Raw genomic sequence first — 26910 nt, forward strand, 5'->3', positions numbered from 1 at the left:
TGTTTTTGGTCATGAAAGTGTGTGTCAAGTGCAAATTAGAATGTGAATCTGCCTTAAATATCCAAGAGTTATCTTTACTCATTGGTCTTGCCATAGCCATTTCTTGAATGCAGCTTTGCAAGGACAAGTGAAAATGTTCAGAATTCACTTTCAAAACTAGATACACTTCTGTTTCAGTTACATTATGAAATATATGATATGAACAGAGTTCCAATGTTAATACAGTTTGGAAATTAAAGTCTGTATTAAAATGACAAAATTGAAGAATACATATTTTGTCATGCAAATGATTTCTCAGAGTCAAGTCAAGTTGTTGGGAATGCCTGATTGTCTTGTGCAATGAAATGTTGTGAAATGTGAAATCAGATGCAGCTGATGCAACCTGGCCTCCATGAACATAGAAATCTTCATCAATCCAGACTATGAACCCACTCCAGACACCAGCGAGAATGATTCAGAAAAGAAATCAGAGAGATTTGTACCAGCTTGTCTAGAAACATTTGAAATCTCAAATAAACCACTTTTGTCTTTTGACCAGTGTGATCGACAGTTTGTCTCTCAGTAATTTCTCCAGAAGCATCGAGTCAATCACCAGTTCAAGAGGTCATTTGTATGTGGACACTGCCACCAAGAGAGCTCCTCTGAAAGAGACCTCCACCTGATGACCCTCCCAGCTGATGATATCACTAATGTTGAAAAACAATGCAGCAGTGATGTTACTTTGGAATGTGAAGTGTGTGGCAACATGTTTAAAGACGAAGCTGTATTGGAACGCCATATGAAGAAACATCAAGCTATCAAGAAGAAGATGGCTCTGTCTTTAGGATCTGAATCATCTCCAGAAAGACAGTCATTAAACATTGTGGGATGTGAAACATCTATTAATCTGTTAGCAGACAAACAAGCACATGTTACAACTGAAAATGTTACTGAAGTAACTGACATGATGGATGAACAATATGATGATGAGTTACCTTCTGACTCATCAGCATTTACTTGCCTATCTTGTGACAAGATTGTCAGTTCAGTTTCTGAACTTGAGATGCACTGCAGTGAACAGACAAATAAACCTGGACATATGAATGTGGCCAAATACACATGTAGTGTTTGTGCAAGAACATTCATGAGAAAGGTCAATTGGAAGAACCATATGAAGACCCACTGGGGAATGTGCCTATTCCTGTACTCTGTGCGCAAAGAGATTCATCACCAGCAGTAGGCTGAAGTTTCACATGAAAAGCAAACACTCCTATGTGAAACTGAACAAAGTGAACACAGATGTCAATGGTAATCTTAGCAATAAGATGGAGAATTCAGATACAAGTATTGTTGATATTGGTAATGTTTCTGCCAATGAAGCTAATGAAGTTGGCCCCAGAGGACTAAGTAAGTTATCTGAGGAAGCTCACAGGAACTCTCCTGTAACAGTGAGAAAGATAAAGATGGAATATGGAGATCCAGATGATATTCTTGTGATGCAGACTCTAACAGATGCAGAGCAACAAGGAGGGTCAGAGGCTGCTGCCCTGCATGTTCTTTCTGAACAGACGAAGAGTAGTAGCCAGGCACCTTTCATGCTACCATTGGCCACTGTGGAGAGTGTTCCCCTAGTAATCCTTACCGGAATATAAATGGTCCATCCACAGCCCCTGTACAAGACACACCCATACGTGATAGCACATCAGTATGGAGGAATAAAAGGAAGATCCCTAAACCCAGATGTTTTGGAACTAAGGTCAACAACAAAAACAATGAAATGACTGAACCTGCCGAGTCTTGTTCCAACGTTTATAATGATTTTGTGATTTCAATGGACAGTGTCAGTTCTGGACAAATTGCAGGCAATGTCTCAGCTGTTGCTGTCAGCAAAATCTGCGACACTTTGAAGCCTGCAAAACACAGTTTCACCATGCCTGAAGAGGAAAATAAGTTGTGGAAAATAATGAAGGACATTCAGATGTATTTTTCATGTATCATTTGTAATTTAAAGTCTACCACTAAGGAGACAATAAGAACACATCAAAATCTTCATCCCAAAGAATCTCTATTTGGGTGTGTACAATGTGGCCTTGGTTTCATGTATGAAGCTGACTTGCAAGTACACTGTAAAACTCACGAAGAAGAAGAAAAAGTATGAGTGTCAATATTGTGGCAGGTTATTTGCTAAGTCATACAACTTAAAGTCACATGTTCGGACACACACTGGTGAAAAACCTTTTAAATGCAGAATCTGTGATAAGAGGTTCACAGCATTAGCTGGACTGAAATACCATGGAAGAAACAGAACACCAGGAAACTGCTATAAAGGAATGGACAAGGGTAACTGTTACAAGTCACATCACCAACAGACTCCTGATATCATTACAAATGCTGCCAAAGAGGGGAAGAACACAAAGGACATTTCCAAGTTAGGGAAGAACAAAGATGATATTGGCAAGGACAGGAAGAGCTGAGGGGGATATTTCCATGGAGGCAAATACCTACTGTCTGGGCTCCAAAGAAGTTTCCAATACACCTGTGATAAAGCATGCAAATCAGCTAAAAACATTGACCAAAATCCCCAAGAAGCCCAAACATGTTTTTAATGTACCGATGAGGAAACAAAAGAATAATGGATCAGAGCAGAAGGATGACATTCAGCCTGAAGCTGTGACAACCAGGAGAGCCAGAAAATATGATGTTCGCTGTCCACTTTGCCCAAAGATTTTGTCTAGTCGGATTGGGCTGAAGAAACACATCCGTATTCACACCGGTGAGAAACCTTATAAATGTAGGACATGTAACAAACGTTTTGCTCATTATGATGCTCATCATAAGCACATAATGACTCACATGGATGAGAAGCTGCCCCAGGGTGATGTTTATGACAAACCCGACAAGTTGGTATCAGATCTGAAGGGACGGAAACTGGCTCTGCATGGCAAATTGATGCCTTCTGACAAAGAGTATTTGCCTACCTACCCATGTGATGTCTGCCAGTTGGAGTGGAAGTCCAAGGAATCACTGCATGAACATATGAAAACCCATGAGCACCAGTGCCCCAATTGTAACAGAGCTTTCTCCAATGATCGCCTTTATCAAATTCACAGTGGGAACTGTGAAGGAACAGAGGTGAACAACAGAGAGAGAAGCCAGAGGTCACAGTCACCTGTGAAGGTTTTGAGATCACATGCAGTCCACCTGGCTCTGATATTGAGGATGAGGACCAACAAATATTTGATTCTCAAGAGATGGAAGATTTGGATGAATCATATGATAAATTGGATGGTGTAGTGGATGATGTAGATGGTGCAGAAGCTGTTTCTGAGACAGATGGAGAGCAGACCAAGGAATGGTACAAGCAGAAGACCACAAACAGCTGCACATCCTGTGAGGAGACCTTCAGATCCTTCTCCACCATGATACTGCATCTGCTGGAACATAAGGGTAAGTCTGTAGACTTTAGGATATACCATATCTGTAGACTTTAGGATATACCATATATCCAGTCTAGACTTTAGGATATACCATACATCCAGTCTGAAGGATAAGTACACTAGATATTTTACCTGATATTTTAGGTACGCCTAGTTTTATTCGGCTCTTTGGCAATATTCCAATAGTGTAGTGTATCTTGGTTCACAATTAATAAATGCAAGTCAACAGTCATAATACCAGAGTTTCGTATTTCCTCTCCATCATGTATATCATGCATTTGACAACTATCATAAAATGATAAATTAATTCCCAGGACCTATCGCCATGTCTGTCACTTTGACAACTTACCACTTCTTCTTGTTTTTGTTTTGTTTGTTTGTTGTTTTTAACGCTGCACTCAAAAATATTCCAGCTATATGGTGGCGATCTGTAAATAATCGCATCGGGGACCAGACAGTCCAGTGATCAACAGCATAAGTATCGATCTACGCAAATGGGAAATTTTTAAGATCCCACTTCATGCAACTCAAATCAGAGAACACCAATTAGAACACCAAGTGACTATATTTAATCAGCCATGGCTGGTGGACAATGCAGTACCTAGCCTTTTGTGTGTATGTTCCTTAAGTTCTTTTGAGTGGTATATAACAAAACGTAATGATTTTTCCCTGTTATTTGCTGTAGGAACAGAAATAAATCCCTGTATTATTTTGGTTGTGATACAAGTTGGAAATTGAAAATTATGTGATAATGTTCTCTGGTTTACAGGACCAAAGGTATTTCCCTGTCCACTATACAGGTTCACATGCTCTTCTCTTCAACACCCGAAGGAGCATGAGATGGAGCATGACAATGAACACAGGGCACCCACCAACAAATCCTTTCAAGTCAGGTGCAACGTCTGTAACAGGTCCTTTGAGACCCACGAGTTGATGAATTCCCACTACACTGAACATTTGGGTGGTGATGTGTACAAGTGCAGCAAGTGTCACAAGATGTTCAAGCTGTTTTCTGACCTCAACAAGCATTCTAAAACTTGTAAAGTGTTTTTGAAACATGTAAAGGCATTTTCTTGCAGCTTCTGTAACAAGCAGTTCGACAAACAGGACAACATAAAGATACATATTCGCAGACACACAGGGGAGAAGCCATACAAGTGTCAAGTGTGTGAAAAGGCATTTGCTGCTTCTTCTGGTCTGCGGGCCCACCAAATACGAGGACCAGCTTACGTCTGTGCATCCCCTGCAAAGAATATCATCACCAAAACTGCTATGACCAAACACTCAAAAAGTAGAACCAGTGCTAGAAAAGGGAAGTAAACTGTTAGAAAGAGTGTGAAAGTCGTTCCTGTTTTACAAAACAATTCTTTGTTGAATACACGTGACAAAGCAGACATGTCAAAGAATACGGTTTTAATGTATTCAGGGAGTTCTTTTTCTGTATCGATATTTTTGCCAAAATATTCGTATACAGCAGCTATTCCCCTGGAACCTGCTCTGAAATACATCTCGTGAAAATTTTCCAATGTGATTTGACATGAATAAGTGCGATCGTGACGTGTATATCGTATTGTGGCCTGTGTATGACAATACGTATCTTATATATTTGGTACATCGCTTCATCCCAAAGTGAAGCTTGTTGTTGCCATGGTTATCACATAGATGGGTACAGAGGCATGTTATCAAGTGTAAGACGAAGCGTGTCTTATAGCAGCTGTACAATAATTTGATCTAAGAAACGTGTAATGGTTTTGGCGCTCACTAGGTTGTGATACAGAAATAACGTATCAGTCAGAGTTTATCATAAACATGAAGTAATGAATAGTAATACGGTAAACATGTTAATGCAAATATTTTTCTGAGAGGAGCCACATCGTTTAGAGGTGTTAAAAAAATATCCGCCCTAATCAATTAGACAATCGTATTTGGTTGGTCCAGCTACAGAATTGATATCCGGGATGGCAGATGGAGAGCTGTATGTATGCTTCAGTCTGTTACCTTGTTCGTGGACTCAACGTTCATCCACCATTTGATATTTATGGTGGCGTTTTCAGCAAAACAAGCAAGTTACAGATCGTTGCCACATTGCTCACCAGTACTGATCCCACGATCCAAGACCTATGGATTCGAACCACGTAACTCTGACACATTTTCCAGCAAGCAGCCCCTACAGTCTGTATCATACCTGGCAACTGTCGGCGGGAACAGTTCGATAATGTCCACGCGTCTATTGCGTCCGTGCAAGTCGCCAGACCATCGGCCAGTTCTGACGCCAGGACATCCATAGGAGCAGACAACACATGCGATGGGCAGCGTCAGTGGAGAAGAATTCTATTAATCGAGCTGGCGGCAGGACACGTGTCTACAGCCACATTGGTGGACGTTACATCAGGCCCGTGTTCTGCACGGGGATCCTTTGGAGGTGGGGGCCTCGTGATCTGGGTTGGGATAACACCTGCAGGATCTTCCCCAGGACTTACATCGACCTTTGACGGTGTTATGGACTGTTGATCGTTACCGTACCTTGAATCGTTTGTCTTTACCATGTAACATTTCATTTACGGTAGTAAAGGTTTAACACTGATTCTGTATGTTGTTTACACTTTAAACATTCATTCAATATGCATTTCGAGAATTGAGCCATTGTGCATTGTCAGCATTCATTCATTATAGATTTCAGACCTTCATTCCTTATGACATATCCTTCATTCATTCATGATACATAAGAAAATTCATTCATTACACATTTCCAACAGTTATACATTTCAACCATTTATTACTGTTACTGATGATGTCACGTACAACAAATTGAAAACTTATTTTCTGTTGGAATCACATTTATGAAATATATGCACGTAAATTTATTGTACCAAATGAACTACATCGTCAGCAAAAATGAGCTTATTCTAAAAAAGCTGCACAAAAAGCATATCGATGGCATATCCAATCCTCGTGTGTACGTTCAGTACATGTCATTGCTTACCATGATTTGTATGATGCCCCTAAGGCGAGAGATCTTGGTCCTGTGGATCACCATCGTTACCATTCTTCGGTTCGTGTACGTTGACAGGTAACAAATGATGGGTTCCCCCTCAACTTCGCGTATACACTACATAGACACTAACCAATTATGGAGCTGTTTGCAAACTCATGTCCATGATGATCAACGGTACGTACTTCGCAGTATTCAGGAGCACAAAACTTCTCTTGACCGCGTAGATCTAGCCTGCGAAGAGCTATGTTCGAACTGAGCAGTGTCAAGCTGCACTCTTGAAATGTGTGTGTGTGTGTGTGTGTGTGTGTGTGTGTGTGTGTGTGTGTGTGTGTGTGTGTGTCTGTGTTGTGTATCTGTGTCTGTTGGCGGAAGAGGGGTTGGGGGTTGCAACGTGCAAGCAATTTATGAAAAGAGATCGAGACATTGCCGAACTTTGCCAACATATTGTAATTTGTTGAAGTGGTTGATGTGCTGAATCTAGTCCGTATCCTCTCTCAAACCTTAGCATGTGAGTGAGTTTAGTTTTTCGTCGCACCCAGCAATATTCCAGCTATATGACGGTGGTCTGTAAATAATCAAATCTGTACCGGACAATCCAGTGATCAACAGCATGAGCATCGATCTACGCAATTGGGATACGATGACATGTGTCAACAAAATCAGCGAGCCTGACCACCCGATCCCGTTAGTCGCCTCTTACGACAAGGAATGTCTTGTAGCAACGATACAGTACTATTAAAAAATACTTAGAATGCAGTTAGAATGCACTTCAAATGCCTTTCGATATTTTTCCACTTCGAATGTACCTCGAAAGTCTTGAACATGTTCAAAACATTCGGGCATGTTACAAGAATTGACCCGAATAGTTGGAATGCATTCGGAATGCAGTAATCTCCGGGAATTTTCATTCCGACAGCATTCCGCTTCAAGTGCGAAGGGGGTATTAGTATAGTACAGGCTGGAAGCCGCGGTGGCTGGGCGGGTTAGGCGGCTGACTTTGTGTGCTGGCGATTAGGTGCCTGACACTGAGGGTGTGGGTTCGGATCCCGCATGGGACTCAACTCAACAAAAGAACTAGAATCTGTACTTTACTAAGAAAGTGTAATCCCATATCTAACATATGTTATGTACAGTGTAACTGAAGCCAAGAATGATTCGGTAAGTGTAAATTGCTCCAGCCCTAGAATTTATCAAGCATTGTTTTGTGCACCATTTAGGTTATTATTTAAAAAGTCATTTTGTCAATATCTTTTTTTTAAAAAAAAGGTTAAAGGTCACATGCAACCAAAAAATCAAACATAATTAAAACACAATTATCACTTATTCATGACATATAATATACATTGCTGGTTATAAAAAAACATATAAACAAAATTATAAGCGTACAATCGCAAATCAAAAGTGCAAAATTGTGTACTTGGGTTTACTTCCCAAGAAACGAAGCAGCCGGGATACCGAACCCAGTCAGAGCGGGTGGGTGTGCACTCAAGTGTAACGGCTGGTTCATTTGCAGATGCCCTCACGGCTAATTGTGTGTGTATATATAGAGATGTTGTGTTTTGTAAATACATGCTCATTTTTTGTGTATAACATTTTGCAATCAACAGACATCATAACATGTCATGTGTTCAAGTATCACACCTGCCTGTCTGTGTAATTACATAATGTGACAGAGACCGAACTCGGGCCATAAATCAATGCATTTTGTTTATGGTGTATAGCCTGATTGGTGTTAAGTTCAAATTGCATGTGGTCAGTGATAGCAGCTGTGTATTGAATATTGTCATTAGCAGACAGGCAGGCAGACACACAGGTGTCAATAAAACAAGACATTGAGTTTTGTCTGTGACAACGGCATATCTATATCACAGTTAGAAATTCTGTCAACGCTAAATAATGACATTGCTTTTAAGTATCGAACTGAGAAAGAGTCTCGGTAAGAAGAACGTGTGGTGAAATAGACAAATGAAATTATATAAACAGTTAATTTACTGTCATAACATATAAAAAGCTCGCGCCTGTGAGATATCAACAAAACATTAGAAAAATAGCTCACACCAAAGCCTTCACCAAGTATTCACCCGACAACCCGCTTCCATGCAAGCTGCGCGAACCTATTTACTTACGCACGTGCTATGAGCGCAGCCCAGCTGTTGAAACCCGTTTTCCCCAGAAAAGTCGGGGGAAAATTAGTGAAACGTTTGAACTCCGATTTCGCGCGTTTTTTTCATCGCGTTATTTTTCAACTTTATAAGTTGAATTAGCATTTTTGACGCTTTGTTTCGGTAAGTCCATACCGAAAGGTATCAGAATCTGCAAAGTTGTGTTTTACGTTGCATGTGACCTTTAATATGTATATCTGGGACTAAATGTTTGTCCTGTAATAGCCTAACTTAACATACCTGAACACAATAGAAAAAACTGTGTACCAAATAGATCGAGAGTATAACAGACATAGATCTTTTTAACTGTGATCAAGGTGCAATATTATTTGAATATATCCAAACATCGAATTCACTGGCAAATTAACTGGTTTCGATTGAAAAAATGGACAAATATGTGTTGACATGGGGCGTTGCGCAATTACGGACAAGGGAGGGAACTCTTAAGATCGTAGCCTGGCGAAACCAAGCTCCATCCCAGCGCTTAACATTAATCGTTGTGGGGAGCTTGTGACGAAAAATATATTTTGACAAGAGGTTGAGACGCCACAACATTTATACCAAATTATCCATTATTTGTATCGATCATTAAAAACTATCCCGCATCGGATATCTAAAGCCCTCTTAAGTAAACAAAACACATTGATCTAAAACCAATGTCCGCAAGCTAATTTCAAACGATATACGCGGAAATCCATTTTCGTTTCAGATGAGCCTGTGAAGTAAACTGTACTGTACCCAACCACCTCGGCCGAGAGCTCTCTGCATTTTGCAGCCTGACACATGTTTACTGGAATCATTAACGCGTGCACAAATGGAATTGGTAAGATTTAAGTCTGATATTGGTTAAAGCAACAATACAGTTGGTTGCAGCTTATAAATATATACCATCAATAAGCATAGTCTGTCGACAGTGGGCTCGGATGCTTCACAGAATGACAGATCTTGCGCGTTCCCCATCGATCCTCATAATGTTTCCCAAATTTCGGACAAAGGACCAAACAAAGTATGTAAATGATATTGACTTATTTCCATTGCAGATACAAAATATTTAAGATCTTGGGGTAAGAGTTCCTCCCGTTCCCCCATCCCAAATAATATAAGTACCACGGAATCATATGACGGCATGGTACACTAAAATTATTACAAAACCTAACACAACAATTACTAGAGAACTCACAAAAGTAACTTAAAGCTCCAAAATTAATAACAATATGTAGGGTCAAACCAAGTTGCGTTACCTGTTAATCTGCGGAAGAAAGAAGTGGGGAATGGTTGATGAATCTCATTGTGTAGATCAATGTTCATGATAGCAATCACCAGGGTGCCGTTGTACAAAACAATCTTAGCACTCTGGCTACCTAAGTTTATGCTAAGCTATGGGAGTTACGGTCACCTTAGCGCTAAGGTCACTTTGTACAACGGCACCCTGATCATAGGATTGTGTGCTCTAAATGTGAATATTTACAGAGCCATCATCACATGTGGCTTGTTGCTGAATGAAACATACAACAACATACAGGTGTAAACAATTGTTTAGTAACACTATTAACAATGTGTGATGATTTCAGCCCATAAATATTCATAACTTTTATGTTTTACTGTAAACTTTTGTCATTTGATGGATTTTGATCAGTGTGGGCCAGTGACACTTAAAGGTCGCATGCAACGTAAAACACAACTTTGCAGATTCTGATACCTTTCGTTATGGACAAAATCCATATGAAACAAATCATCAAAAATGCAAATTCAACTTATAAAGTTGAAAAATAACGCGAGCGCGAAATCATAGTTCAAATGATTCACTAACTTTCCCCCAGAGCTTGGGGGAATTGAAGTGGTTTCAACAGCTGGGCTGCGCTCATAGCACATGCGTAATGAAATAGGTTCGCGGAGCTTGGAAGCGGGTTGTCCGGTGAATATTCGGTGAAGGCTTTGGTGTGAGCTATTTTTCTAATGTTTTGTTGATATTTCACAGGCGCAAGCTTTTTATATGTTATTACAGTAGATTACCGATTTAACTGTTTATATAATTTCATTTGTCTATTTCACCACACGTTCTTCTTACCGAGTCACTTTCTCAGTTCGATACTTAAAGCAATGTCATTATTTAGCGTCGACAGAATTTCTACCTGTCATATAGATGTCGTTGTCAGAGACAAAACTCAATGTCTGTTTTATTGGCACCTATGTGTCTGCCTGCCCGTCTGCTAATGACAATATTCAATACACAATTTCAATCACTGACCACATGCAATTTGAACTTAACACCTATCAGGCTATACACCATAAACAAAACGCATTGATTTATGGCCCAAGTTCGGTCTCTGTCACATTATGTAATTACGCAGACAGGCAGGTGTGATACTTGTACACATGACATGTTATGATGTCTGTTGATTGCAAAATGTTATACACAAAAAATGAGCATGTATTTACAAAACACAACATCTCTATATATACAAACACAATGAGCCGTGAGGGCATCTGCAAATGAACCAGCCGTTACATTTGAGTGCACACCCACCCGCTCTGACTGGGTTCGGTATCCCGGCTGCTTCGTTTCTTGGGAAGTAAACCCAAGTACAAAATATTGCACTTTTGATTTGCGATTGTACGCTTATAATTTTGTTTTTATGTTTTTTCATAACCAGCAATGTATATTATATGTCATGAATAAGTGATAATTGTTTTGATTATGTTTGATTTTTGGGTTGCATGTGACCTCAAGTAAATCTACTTGGGGAGAGGAGTTGGGGAGGGCAGGGTTGACATAAATTTCAATTTGCATGGGTACCTATGATTTACAGTTAATTTGCATGTTAATTTATTTAAATTGTCACAGGAAGTTATTTCCAACATCTTTACACTACTGCAGGGCTCCAGATAATTTTTCAACATCTGGAGTACTTATTCCTTCTTGTTTCAATATAGGAGTACTGGAAAAACTTAAGAGTACATTTAGAGTACTGAATGGAATTTAATGGCGGATCAGTAATCTTGTGTTTCATTTCATATATGCACCACAACATTGCTACTCTTGTGTAAACAGATCAATAAACAAAAAACAATACTTTTTCAGATAAATACGTCTGTAAATAACTCTAAGACCGTACAGCACTGCTGTGGTGCATATGTGCTACGTTTTCTAAATTATTTCCTACTGTATCGTGCATATTTTCTATCCGTACATAGGCCGATACGGCCCTTATCTGGAGCCCTGCTACTGTAGTTCTTCCTGACAAATATGCACCCTTGAAGGTCTAGGTTAGAATATTGATCTTCAGTAACCCATGCTTGTCGTCTCTTAAAAGAGACGACTAACGGAATTGGGTTGTCAGGCTCGCTGACTTGGTTGACACATGTCATCGGTTCCCAATTGCGTAGATCGATACTCATGCTGTTGATTACTGGATTGTATGGTCCATACTCAAATATTTACAGACCGCCACCATATGGTTGGAATATTGCTGAGTGCGGTGTAAGACTAAACTCATTCTCTCAATCCTGACAAATATGTACCCACAGTTCCTCAGCATACTTTATGTATTAATCTCTGTGATTTGCATAGCGTGTTCACAATCAAGTGAAGACTAAACAAGCCAGTGATAGCAGACCAAACAATCCAGTGACACTGTAGCTACTCTTGTTGCAAGAGAAACAATTCTGAAATTTTCATTTATGACTGCATTCAAGTACAGAGAATTTCTTGTAGTTGACCCTGGGCATATGGTGCAAGAATAAACACTGTAGCATAGTAGCTCTTTGGAATCTGATCAGTTACTTTCGGAGAATCTAGATAATTAACTTTTTTGGTAGGGCTGTGTGTAGGCAAATAAATTGCATTGCAATATATTGCAACTCTGGTACACATATTGATGTACATATTGTGATATATTAGGAGCTAAAGTGTTCGCCAGTGAACGACACTGCTCTCAACTTAACAGGCCCAGGTTCGATTCCCTACATGGGCACAATGTGTGAAGCCCATTCCTGGTGTCCCCCGCCGTGATATTGCTGGAATATTGCTAAAAAAAAGCGGCATAAAACCAAACTCAGTCAGTCATGGTGCCAGATGACCCTATATTCATCAAAAGACTATCTCCCAACAATCAGTTATAAGATTATCACATTATCATGATTAAGTCTTTTCATTTGTATCATTAGTGACTCAATATAAACATACTTTGTAGGATACTATCTAGTGGTGTTCCGATTCTCGAAAATTGATCGAAAGAAGGATTAAAAATGATTATCGATTGTAAAAAAAATATTTTTGATTAATCGGAATTTTGTTGTTTTTGTATAACACCCTTGAATTAAATATACTAACCATTTAATTTGATGAATATTCACGAACAAACATGCGCTCAACAGCGTAAAAGCTATGCATATTTTAAAGTTTTAACCACTTTTATTGTTTAATTACAATTCTAGTGTCTTACTTGCGAGTAATTTCATTGCATGACAGTATTAGTTATAAAAAAACATTTATTAGAAAAACCTGGGGAAAACCCTTAAAATTGGTGATTACATTAAAAATGTATATATTTCGATTATAGTTGATAATCGTTCACCACAAGTCCTCCGATAATCAATAGTGGATTTGGTTTCCGATTCCCAACACTAATACTATCAGAATAATATCTTTTGAATTAAACACTGCAGTTCGTATATATACTGAACATCATTGAAAACGCAACACTTATAAAAGTTAAGATTATTAAAAGCACGTGTAAGAAATTGATATTTTTTGAGTGGATAATAACAGATGGACGACTGACAAAAACAACAACACAGAAAAGACGCTCATTCATTGAAATGTTCAACAGTCAGAAAGGATCAAACACATGTGGGGTCAAATCGAAAAGTCAATATCGCGTGTGACCGCCATTTGCATTGACACATGCAGTTCAACGTCTCCTTGAGTCAATAAGCGTCCGAATAGAGTTCTTGAGGATGGCATTCCACTTCTGCAGTAGTGCAGCCTCAAGTTCCCGGATGTTTTCGGCATCTGTTGTCGCCACGAAAGACTTTGACCAATTTCATCCCACAAGTGCTCCATGGGTGATACATCTGGCGATTCTGCTGGCCAATGAATAACCTGGATGTGTTGCTGGGCCAGATACTACATGGAAAGTCTTGTTGCGTGTGCCCGTGCGTTGTCCTGTTGAAAAGTATGGACATCTTGGTGGTGATTGAAGACAGATACGATGTGATTGTGAAGAATCTGCTCACGGAAATAAAGGGCATTAACTTTCCCTTGACAGACATGAAGGCAGTCCTGTGATTTTAATTTATTCCACCCCAGACCATGACACTCCCACCACCCAAAGGTCTGTGTGAACCACACACTCATCAGCATAACGTTCACCACGTCTACGCCAAACAAGTAATCGCCTGTCAGCATGACGTAGATGAAGACGTGACTCGTCAGTGACTACCACACCATGCCATTGTTGTAACCTTTACTGAAAATGCATGCTAGCCCATTGTATACGCTCATTACGATGTCTGTCGGTCAGAATTGGTCCAACGTAAGGACATCGAGCATGGAGCCCTGTAGCGTGTAGACAGCATCGCATGGGGTCAGCGCTGATGAGCCCCACGACAACCTTGAACTAGTGCAGCAGTCCTGGCAGTCTGCAGTGTTCAATCACTGATATGAACAAGGTCAATATGGCGAACCTGATGGAGCATCGTAACATGTTGTTGCCAAGGTCATTGAAGGTCACGGGTGCTGCCTGTCTACTGATGTTGTCTATGAAGCCTAACGATGGTGGAGTGGCCAAGTCCAAGTTGTCGAGCAATATCCCTGCTGCTGGTGCTAACCTGAAACATGCCTAGTGCACGTTCTCTTTCGTGAGGTGTTAACCTTGGCATCTCTGTCCTCGTTTCACAATCATTAGTGAAGCAATGAGAATCGGTTCTCATACACCTGCTTTTAATGTCACTGTCTGAAATGAAATTCACGCTTTTTTCATGGCGTGGCTGCATGTTGATGCATTTTGGAATTAAGAGTCATACTGTGGACAGGAACTTGTTTCTAAAGCATTTTTTCAACTGGACATGCCCTTCGACTTCATGTTAGTTATATTCATTGATCATTGTCATGCTGAAATCCATCTTGATGAAAATATGGACAATTTTAGACAGGTGCGTTTACAATGATGTTCCGTATATAATAAAAATACATGTACATGAGACAGTGCTTGGAAGCCATCTGTAGCAAACAGTAATTGTTTGCATTCATGGTATGGGTTGATTCTTTCAAGAAACATGACTCCTTACAATGTACAAATGACCGCTTTATGATAGAATAATGACTCATTACAATGCACAAATGACCCCTTTATGATAGAATTATGACTCCTTACAATGCACAAATGACTCTTTCATGATAGAATTATGACTCCTTACTATGCCCAAATGACTCTTTTATGATAGAATTATGACTCCTTACAATGCACAAATGACTCTTTTATGATAGAATTATGACTCCTTACAATGCACAAATGACTCTTTTATGATAGAATTATGACTCATTACAATGCACAAATGACCCCTTTATGATAGAATTATGACTCATTACAATGCAAAATGCTTTATGATAGAAAATGACTCTTTCATGATAGAATTATGACTCGTTACAATGTACAAATGACTCTTTCATGATAGAATTATGACTCCTTACTATGCCCAAATGACTCTTTTATGATAGAATTATGACTCATTACAATGCACAAATGACTCTTTTATGATAGAATTATGACTCCTTACAATGCACAAATGACTCTTTTATGATAGAATTATGACTCCTTACAATGCACAAATGACTCTTTTATGATAGAATTATGACTCCTTACAATGCCCAAATGACTCTTTTATGATAGAATTATGACTCCTTACAATGCACAAATGACCCCTTTATGATAGAATTATGACTTGTTACAATGCACAAATGGCCCCTTTATGATAGAATTATGACTCATTACAATGCACAAATGACTCTTTTATGATAGAATTATGACTCCTTACAATGCACAAATGACCCCTTTGTGATAGAATTATGACTCATTACAATGCACAAATGACTCTTTTATGATAGAATTATGACTCCTTACAATGTACAAATGACCCTTTTATGATAGAATTATGACAAATCCATTACAATGATGATAGAATTATGACTCTTACCACAAATGACTCTTTTATGATAGAATTATTCCTTTATGATAGAATTATGACTCATTACAATGCACAAATGACCCCTTTATGATAGAATTTACAATGCACAAATGACCCCTTTTATGATAGAATTATGACTCATTACAATGCACAAATGACTCTTTATGATAGAATTATGACTCATTACAATGACTCCTTACAATGCACAAATGACCCTTTTATGATAGAATTATGACTCCTTACAATGCACAAATGACTCTTTTATGATAGAATTATGACTCATTACAATGCACAAATGACCCCTTTATGATAGAATTATGACTCATTACAATGCACAAATGACTCTTTTGAGAGGAAAGGGGTTGTGAGGACCCAGAAATTGTATTATATGATCTATTTTTAATAAACCCCAAACATTCTTATCCTTTACTTACTCTTCCAAATGTTCATATTTTCAGACTGATGGATGATCTGGAATATGGCAGCTGATCTGAGGTAGTCCTTCTGCTAGAATCTTGATGTATAAAGAACCGAAAAATAGACTATGGCATTAGATGTGGTGGTGTTTAAATCAGACTTCAGCAAGAACGAGGCAGACAGAAAAACAGAGAAATTAGCTCCAGCTCCTCATAAAAAAATTCAAATCTCAGATGATCTTCATTTTCTTGTGACCTCAGTGATCAACAATTTGTTTCTGTGGTGCTTTTACCCAATACATCCAGTCAACTACCATTTAAATCGCGCATCATTTGTGTGTCAAAACTGTCAACATGACACCTCTGAAAGAGGCCTCATGCAGCATTTGAAGACACATTCTGGGGAACAGCGTTATATGTGTGAACTGAGGGGTTATAGAAAGGGTACACTAAACACAAAATAGAGATGCCTTACAAGTGTAGAATTTGTGATAAACTGTTTGCATACTCTTCACAGCTTCAATGCCATGAATGTAAACACAGTGGAGGAAATTGTAGAGGAAGGAATCCTAATAAAACAAACAGAATTAAGGATTTGGATGGAGAGACAATCATTAATGTTCACCCTTCTGCTGGTTACATGAATCTGCTAAGTAATTCTGAAAGTAAATCTCCACAAGATGCCTTCACGACCAAATCTCAGGGTAAAATCAATCACCAGTTCAAGAGGTCATTTGAATGTCGACATTGCTACTATGAGACCTCCACTGAAAGAGCCCTCCAACAGCATCTAAGGACACATCTAGGAGAGATGCCTTTCATGTGTGATGTATGTGGTAAAGGTTTTGGAAATGAGTACAACTATCAGAGTCATTACAGAACACACACTGGAGAGAAGCCTTACAAGTGTGGAATTTGTGGTAAGCGGTTTACAAATTCATCAGGACTTCGATACCATGAAAGGACACGAAGTGGAGAGCACTGTAGCATTAGAGTTGGAGGAAAGGGTCCTGAAGAAGCGAACAAGCTGAAGGATTGGGATGGTGATGTTCACCCTCCAACAGGGTATATGAATATGCTGATTAACTCTGAACATGCTGAAAGTAAATCTCCACAAGAAAAGGATGATTCCACTGCCAAATCTCGGGATAAAAGCCCAGAGATAAACAATGCAAGTACAGATGTTTCTGGGAAAATGGCCACGAGGAAACAGATACCCCTATCTTACAATGAGGAAAATGAATGCATGATTTGTGGAAAGAAATTTCAGTACCAGTTTATACTAGACAGTCACTTGAGAGCTCATAGTGCTGAAGAGATTGATGATATCCTAAAGATGTTCCAGTCTTCTACCGATGATGAGAGTTTGAGTTTGTTGGCATCTTGGGAGCCATATACTTGTAGGGAGTGCGGACATGAATACTGCACTTCAGAAGAGTTGAAGACTCACATGCTATCCCATTCAGCAGAGGAACATCAAAGTACTTTGAGTTCAGCATTTGAGCCGGAGACTCACTTCAAAGCACATTCTAATGTGCTTGCACTTTCATCATACACATGTAAATTTTGTACAAGAACTTTCAAGAAAAAATACAACTGGCAGATCCACATGAAGACACATACAGGAGAACGTGACTACTTCTGTCATTTTTGTGCAAAAACCTTCTGGAGGAAGTACAACTGGAAGATCCACATGAAGACCCATACCGGAGACCGTGCCTATTCTTGTGATCACTGCCTAAAGAGCTTCATCACCAGCAGTAGGCTCAAGTTTCATGTAAAAAGCAAACACTCCTATGTGAGTCTGGATGTTAGCAGTGCTACTAGTGGTAATCTACGGAAGAGAATTCAGGATTCAGACGAAAGTGTCTCTGATGATGAAGTCAACTCGAGGAAACTAAGTAAGTTATCTCAGGATTCTCACAGGAACTCTACTCTGGAAGCTGGTAGTGGTAGGTTAAAGGCAAAGCGTCATGACACAGATGAAACTCTAGCGATGCAGACTTTTACAGATGCAGAACAGCAAGATGGAGGGTTGGAGACTGTTGCCCTGTATTCCAAAATCGCTGGACAGATTAAGAAGAGTAACAGCCAGTCAGCTTACATACTACTATCAGGTAAAGCCAGTATGGAAAGCTATCCCCCAAGTAGTTCTGACAGTGCGATAAATGGCCCATCTACAGCCACTGAACAAGAACAGAATATAAGTGATCAGAGGAGGAACAAGAATGATTCTAAACAGAACTGTCACCAAATTAATGTCAAGACCCAAAACAGTGAAAAGACTATATATGCAGAGTCTGGTTCCAGCACTTATGATGACCAAGTGATTTCATTAGACAGAGTTAGTTCTGGAAATATTCCAGATGATGCCCAAGCAATATCAGACATTGAGATCTGTGATACCTTGGATCCCAAAATGAACAGCTCCACCATTAGAAAGAAACTGATGTTGGACACCAAATCCGGGGATGAAAATATGGTCGGTAAAATGATAGATATAATGCATGATAATCAGCCGTATTACTTATGTAGTATTTGTAATTCCAAATTTCCCACTAAGGAGACATTTAAAGAACATAAGAACCTTCATCCCAAAGATACTCCATTTGTGTGCATAGAATGTGGCCTTGGTTTTATGTATAAAACAGACTTGGAAGAACATTGTCAAGTTAACAAGAGTGACAATCAATATGAATGTCATAATTGTGGCAAGTGTTTTGGGAAGTCAGACAACTTAATATCACATTTTCAGACCCACTCGGGTGAAAAACATTATAAATGCAAAGTCTGTTATAGGAGTTTCACAACATCAACTGAACTAACATACCATAAAAGGAACAGAGAAACAGAAAACTGCTACCATTACTGTTACAAACCCCAATATGAAAAGGCTCAAATCATGACATATCCTTCAATGGAGGTCAGAGAAGATATTGCCAAGGAAGTGAAGAGCCAAGACAATATTGCCAAGGATCGGAAGAGTCAAGATGATATTGCCAAGAATCGGAAGAGTCAAGAGGATATTGCCAAGGATTGGAAGAACCGAGAAGATAAGGAGCTGGTGTCAGGCAAGTCGAACATCAGACAATGTCTACTGTGACTCAAGACAGGTTCTTGTCTTTCCCAAGACACCTGTGATGAAGCATGGATATCCACAAATAGCATCAAACAAAACACTCATGAAGTTTGACCCATTAGTGCTGAGGGATGTAGCCAAACATGTTCTTCATGTACCCATAGGGGAGAAACAGATGACTGATGGATCTGAACAGAAGGATGATATTCAGCCTGAAGCATTGGCTGGGGCAGTCAGTCCAAAAAACTTTGGTTCATAAGGTCACTTTGAAGAAGAAAACGCCTTATGAATGTAAGGTCTGTGAAAGGCGTTTCGTAAATTCTGATTCCCATCATTACCACATGAAGAGTCATATGGATCAGCTGCACTGGTGTGATATTTGTGACAAATGGTACAACTTAGCTTCAGATCTCGAACGACACAAACTTGATCTGCATCCCACAGCTTCTGAACAAGAGTCATCTTGTGTACCATTGGTTACCTACCCATGTGATGTCTGCCAGTTGGAGTGGAAGTCCGAGGAATCACTGCATGAACACATGAGAACCCATGACCATCAGTGCCCCAAATGTAACAGAGCTTTCTCCAATGATCGCCTCTATCACATTCACTGTGGGATCTGTACAGGAGCAGAGGTGGACAATATGGGGGAGGAACCCGATGTCACGGTCACCTTTGAAGGTTTTGAAATTACATGCAGTCCACCTGGTTCTGATATTGAGGATAAGGAACAAAACATAGAAAATTAACCTCTACATGCTTAAGAGATGGAAGATTTCATGATACAGATGATGTGATAGGTCAAGCAGTTGATGATGCAGGCGTGCAGAGGTTGATACTGATACTGGGGGAGCAGGCTAATCTGGTGAAGTATGGCTCTGAGAACAAGCAGAAGTCAAACCACAGCTACACTTACAGTGGGAGATATTCCTCCTCTTCTATCATACTGCATTTGCTGGAATATGAGGGTAAGTGTCAAGACTTGAGGGCATATAAATTTTCATGCTTTCATGATAAATTCATTTATCATTCATTTAGATATTTAGTAGGGCTGGTTATTGCCCTGATTCTCATATCGCGATATATTGCAATAATTTAAGAGATATTGCAATACATATTGGGATATATTGACTGGAATGTTTCTGTCCAAGTGCGTACATCATAAATTCATAACAACTCTCGATTCATTCAGATTCAACTCCAGTATTAACAATGTGTGAAGCCCATTTCTGGTGTCCCTCGCCGTGATGTTGCTGGAATATTGCTAAAAGCGGCGTAAAACCAAACTCAGTCAGTCAGCCAGTATTAACATGTGTTAACATGAACTATTGCAAAATGAAACAAAAACATGATTTAGGTGAACTCCTGGAGCTTAAAATCTCATGTCACCTCCAGTAACTAAGATCCTTGACTAGAATGTCATTATACAGTCCTACAAAATTTATAAGACTCTGGTCTTTATGATAACATATACTGGCCACATAAAGAAACTGTGCACACAGAAAATATAAAGATAGGCAGACAGCGTCTTTATGCATAAATAAAGGTGTGAACATAGCAAGTATTGGAGACAATCAAACGCTCATGCAGGTGCCAGGCGACGTGACGTCATTGATGGTGGCCTATGGACTTGCAATGTGTTACTGCACGTGCAGCCTGTGCAGCTGCAACATGTGAAACTCAGAAATTGATGTCACTGTCGAAAGCTTGACCTTGGTCATTCAAACGTTCACAAATTCACATGAAAAGTCACATGCACATCATGCCAAGATTAACATGTGCTCAACGTCATGAAGCCATTGGAATGGTTCGAGCAGGCATGAGCCAACAACAGATGGCAGCACATTTCCAATGCCATAGTAACACGATATCTGCATTGGTCAGGCGTTAGGGAACCAGTAATGACGTCGCCTACCACCCACGTTCTGGGCGTCCCCGAGTAACGACGCCAAGACAGGACAGATGGATTCGGGTGACTCATATCAGACACAGGTTCCAGACGGCAGTGACCACGTCCCAAACCATTCCCCAGGCCTTCATTTGGAAAATTTGGTAGCCTCTAAGCGTCATCGATGCACTGCTGTGCTTCAGGCGCATGATGGTCATACCCGTTATTGACTTTGTGACTTCGACGTGTGACCCCCGACTCAATTTTGTACTTCTGATGTCATCGTTACTGATATTGTTCATGTTCTTTTGACATGTTGTTGAGGCCCGATACTTCAGCTTATTAAGTGTCTACATCAAGTCATCTTTTCTGTGTTGTATTCCAATTCTGAAGGAATTTTCTGTGTGCACAGTTTCTTTATGTGGCTAGTATATATCCCATTATGAAACAAACAAAAAGAACAAAGTAATGTGAAATGATCACTCAGAGCAAGAGGCTCTACTTATAAGTCCAAATGAAAGATTGGTCAAATCTTAGAAGGGCATTTAGAAGTGGAATGCATATGAAAAGTAAGATTTGTGGATGTCGACTTCTTTATTGTGAATAACACGAGTTTCGCAGTGTATGCTTGATCCTTCACAACAAAAAGTTGACATTCATAACTCGTGCTTCTCTCAAAAGATTGGTGCATTTGAGGTCCCTTCCACTTTTAGAGCAAATTTTGTTGCTATGGAAATAAAGGGCAGATAATTCAAAGGGAGCTAACTCTGGATGACCAATATATTGGTGAATCTGAGCCATATCGCAAGATACTGTACCAGTATATACTGGTTTACCGGTAATATTGCACAGCCCTAATATTTAAACCCATTTTGTATTTATTTAGAACTGTAAAACTAAAAGGAACAGAAGGCACAAATGTAACAGGCTGTTTGATCAGATGATGAGTGAGATGGCAACAGTGATGTCATTTCTGAAACAAAGCTTTAGAGGTGAATGGGTGAAGGGAAACTAGTAGTAAAAAGTTCTGCTGCTCCTGCAAAAATCACCTTAACGTTTCAATAATCTTTCTGAATAATGCTAGCAAAACATGTAATAATGTTCTCTAATGGTTCACAGGACCACAGATATTTCCCTGTCAACTATGCAGATACAAAGGTGTTTCATTCCAAAGCTGGTGGAAAACAAGGCAAATCACAACACTCCAAAAATCACATCCATTCAACACAGTACTCCAAGAACACAGCATTTGAATACAACAGTCCTGCAAACAAATCAGTTCATGTCAGGTTCAACCCATGTGACAATTTCTTGGAGACATACAAGCTGATAAAGTCCCACTGCAACGAACATTTCGGTGGTGGGGTGTACAAATGCAGGAAGTGTCACAAGATGTTCAGGCTGTTTCCAGACCTCAACACAGCAGAGAGACATGTTCGCATCACCAAAGAGGAACCTAGAAGGGATAAGTGTGGGGGTGATCATTGACTGCTTTTTGTCTGAGACTTCCAAAAAGCAGTCGCAGTATGTCTGTATGGCATTATCACTATCAAAGAACCTCATAACTATGACTTCAATATCACCACAAAGCACACAGCATGTTATAAGCTGTCTGTTAAAAAAAAAAGGCAGACAGATGTTGATGATCATTGTATCATGTTGAGACATTGTAAGTATGTAAAGATAATATAACAGAGAAAACAAGTTATATTGAGTTTGTCTTTTTATTTGAACATTCGGTAACGTTTGAACCTAAGGTATTATGTTTCTTGTGTGCATTTCTGGATGATTAAAGTCATTGTTCTCATGGAGCATTATAGTACTGTATTGTCTAACACCAGAAAATATAAGTTGGACATACATATTTCAACAATTAATGGCAATGTGATAAGAGTATTTTTCTGAATCAGTGATTAGAAATGTCATTGATTTATGACCTAAGGCCAGAACAATTTTATTTCTTGTTTTACAGATTTTTGTCCTCAGAAAACCTTAAGGCAAGAGGGGATTTTTTTTTTCATAAAATCACCAGTCAAAGTAATATTCCTTTTGAATACTAAAAGTATTTTACTTTTGGCACTTTATGAAGTGTATATGACTCAATCAAACAAAAATCTAAAAATGTATTTGTTTGTGGGTTTACATTTTGGACAATAAAAACATTAGGATTATATTTTTGGAGCGGGGAAAATTAATTATTATTTTTTTCTTGTTCTTGAAAACATACGACCGGCGGATCCGTAAAACAAGAAATACAAGTGGACTGGCCTAAAAATGAAAGATAATTTTCATCCCACAGCAATATATCTTGTTAAAAATGATGATGATGATGAGTGGGTGAAATGTGTTTAACACTGTTTTGAATGGTCATCTATCACAACACGTCAGCTGTAAGAATGAATGATTGAGTCTTTACGCCACTTTTAGCAATATTCCAGCAATGTCACGGCGGGGTGCACCAGAAATGGGCTTCACACATTGTACCCATGGAGAGAATCGAAATCCAATCGAATCGATCTCGGGCCTTCAGCGTGACGAGCGAACGCTTTAACCACTAGGCCATCACCTCGACCATGTAAGAAGTTTCGCACGTCTCAGATTACCAGATCGTTGAAACATGAACAGAGGCATGGTGCTTTCAAAGCAGGAAGCAGGATCCAGCACAAGAGGACTGGAAACGACAGTCATGGGTTTATGGTGTGCTCAAGGAACATAGCTCTGTCCACGTGTTTGCAGGTGCAATTCAAGTCGTTAATCGGTGGTTTATCTGGAGGGATATATCTCTTAACAGCTAACAAACAATGTTTTTCGTCCGAATCCAATACATCACCCAGGTGTCCAATACCTCGCAGGACACCCACTACATTTTAACACTTGGACTCACACCAATGACTATACAAAACACATTCAGCAACCCATGCTTGCCCTAAGAGGCGGGTAATGGGATCGAGTGGCTTGGTTGACATTTGGCATCGTCTCCCAATTTATCACTGGATTATCTGATCCAGTCTCGATTATTTACTGACCGCCTATATAGCTGTATTATTGCTGAGTGTGCCGTCAAACAACAAACAAACAAAAAAACATAACAGAGTAAAATATCATTTTCTTGAATATTTTTCAAACTGTGACTATTGCGTATCGATACAGATGAAACCTCGCGTGGTTCATTTCAGTCAGAGAAAAGTATTTTTCCATAAACTGAATAATGTAAATTGGATTGTTTCCAAAGACCAAAAGTTTCGTCGGGGAAAAACCCGAAGTGGTTGCAGTGTATTTCCTTCATCTTCAAACCAACACCTAAGATTAAAAAAGAATGAAACTATACTCACAGATTAGAAGCGCCAGAAGTACACAACTGACTCGTTTGGGAATATTAAAGACATTCATTTCACCTGTTGAAGCTCTGATGTTACACCATATGCTGTGAGTGAGTGTGGTTTTACGCAGCTGTTAGCAATATTCCAGTAATATCAGAATAGCAGAAATGAGCTTCAAGCAATGTACCCATGTGGGGAATCGAACCCGTGTCCTCGGCCTGACGAGCGAACGCTTTAATCATTAGGCTACCGCACCGCCCCTACACCATATGCTGTGACAGATATTTTGTCTTCGATAAGGCTGTGTATTGTCAAATAAATTGTATTGCAATATATTGCGATTCAGGTACCCGTATTGCAATATATTGGGAACTTAAGTGTGTGAAAGGAGTGACACTAATTGTGTACGTCAATCCTATTTTCTACTTTATATACGTCCCTACACATATATGTTATGGTTCTGATAACAGCAATCCCAAAATTAGGTTGCAGTCATGGATTCTCTATTTTATACAATTATGAAATTATAGTATTGCTGTATTGAATAACGAAGGAAAACATTTGTTGTGAATGGTATGTGTAGATTTTAATTTAAACCATAAAGATAATAAAAAAAACTTCATATATTTTCTTTACTCGTATACCGGTGCTCAGACAAAAATAGTGCAATACGTATATATCGTTTGAAAAGCGTATTGTTATATACACGTATTTCGGTATTGCCGTGCAGTTCTATAGTCTTCGGTAAAAATGGATTTGGTGAGTATATTGCTCTTATGAACTCGACTTTTACTATTTGTATACACATTTCGTGGAAAAAGAAACTTCCTATATTATAACGGTTGGCTTTCGATTCCGATTGGTTGGATAACTGCATTGCTGCACAGGTTTGATCTATGAGAGGTGTGTCATCTTGATGTACGAGACAAGTCCGACCTGATGCAGGTCTCAGATGTTTACCACTTTGGTGGAACCCACGAGCATATCCAGATCCATTCTGAGATTCGAACCTACCATCGTCGGTTTACATATGCGTGGTGGAGTGAGTGAGTATGTTTTTACGCCGGTTTGGGGAATTTTGCAGCAATATCACAGCGGGGGACACCAGAAATGGGCTTCACACATTGTACGCAAGTTGGGAATCGAATCCGGGTCTTCGGCGTTAGGAGCCAACGCTTTAACCACTGAGCTACCCCATCGCCCCTATGCGGGGTGGATATCTCTGGTCTAAATTGGGCTCTCCGCTCACTGATGACTCGGGGTCGATTACCCTGTTAAAGGCCTTGCCGTGAGAGGCTGGAATATCGCTATACATTTCGTTGAAACCCACGAGAATGAAAATGGACCCTCATACCTTGAAACGTAATCTGGCAAAATGAGTAATTCGAACCTACCGGGGTGGATTTTTGTGGTTTAAATTGGTCATGACCGGCTTTCGACTCCAAGTTGGTGAACGCCACATGCTGGAATTTCGCTTAAAACGGCACAAATGCATTCACTCACTCATAACCTTGATAACATGAGAGCTGACGAATGGGTCATACAGACAGTCACTTGGGTTGTGTGTCCTTTGTGAATTCTTTATCTGAAATATCGACAATAATTCCACATGTTCCAGCAAGTTATCACCATCCAATACACCTCAAATAACTAATGAATAATGTGTAAGAAGCTATGTATACCGGCTATATGACGTCGGTGGGTTTTGCTACACTTGCGATTCTGTACTGTGGGGCTGCAAGTACCTGCCACCTCAGCCGTATAGAATAGATAGGAGTAGGTAGAACTGTGGGACTCTATTTTGGTCGGAGTAACATCTACATTATAAGCACCTGCTACATGCTTCATGCAAGTAAGAATGTGAATAATTATTCAATGTGACGTGCAGGTTTAAGTCAACTCTCCAATAGGCCTACAGGAGTAACAAACTCGCCATAGTGTGGTAAGTGTAATGTTCTTGATAAAGAGAATTGAACAGGTTACTTGTGTAACTATTTTTCAAAACCAGGTAACGATGGCATTTGGACTAGATTTGTAACTGGTCCGTAGCATGAAAACACACACATACATCATATCCAACTCACATGTACTGCTGAAAATAACATAAAAATCACGATACATAAAGCATTCTTAGGCTCTTAGCTGATGCCTTACATTAACCAATCAAGCTTTAAAAACCACCGCATATTGTTGAAGAAATGCATGTGAATGGTTCATAGGTTTGGCAACACACACGCACTACAGTGTGCCCAAGCGTGTATAAGTGCATAGATTTGCATCACATGCATTGTTTATAACTGAACTGCAATACATCTCCTATATGCTGCATCAACAATTAGTCCCCTACCAATAAAGAGAAAATCAATTTCACAGTACCACCAAGGTCTCCCTCCACTCGTCAATTTAATATTTTGACTCGTGCTTTTTAGAAACGACAACATTATAC

At 39.5% G+C, this 26910-nt stretch overlaps 2 protein-coding genes across 2 annotated transcripts; both read left to right on the plus strand.

The window, feature by feature from the left end:
- Positions 1-2316: 2316 nt before the first annotated feature.
- Positions 2317-19746, plus strand: LOC124269014 (zinc finger protein 62 homolog). Its single transcript, XM_046704044.1, is given in 5 exon segments — positions 2317-3233; positions 3236-3426; positions 4186-4732; positions 7545-7569; positions 16617-19746. Coding segments are annotated over 5 exon segments (4236 nt in total). The 5' UTR covers positions 2317-2424; the 3' UTR covers positions 19281-19746.
- A 96-nt stretch (positions 19747-19842) lies between these two features.
- On the plus strand, positions 19843-22848 carry LOC124268990. The gene is made up of 2 exons (XM_046704024.1): positions 19843-20224; positions 22264-22848. Exons 1-2 carry the CDS (start codon positions 20129-20131, stop codon positions 22630-22632), a joined length of 465 nt encoding a protein of 154 aa, XP_046559980.1. The 5' UTR covers positions 19843-20128; the 3' UTR covers positions 22633-22848.
- Positions 22849-26910: the final 4062 nt, after the last annotated feature.

Source organism: Haliotis rubra, unplaced genomic scaffold (genome assembly GCF_003918875.1).
Source record: "Haliotis rubra isolate DU_JTF1 unplaced genomic scaffold, ASM391887v1 Scf141, whole genome shotgun sequence".
Lineage (NCBI taxonomy): Eukaryota > Metazoa > Mollusca > Gastropoda > Lepetellida > Haliotidae > Haliotis > Haliotis rubra.

Bases quoted from the DNA above. Each gene is read 5' to 3' on its own strand.
- LOC124268990 (XM_046704024.1), top strand. From the start codon at position 20,129: ATGGCTCTGAGAACAAGCAGAAGTCAAACCACAGCTACACTTACAGTG. The intron at 20,225-22,263 runs GTAAGTGTCAAG...AATGGTTCACAG, and splicing joins GCATTTGCTGGAATATGAGG to GACCACAGATATTTCCCTGT.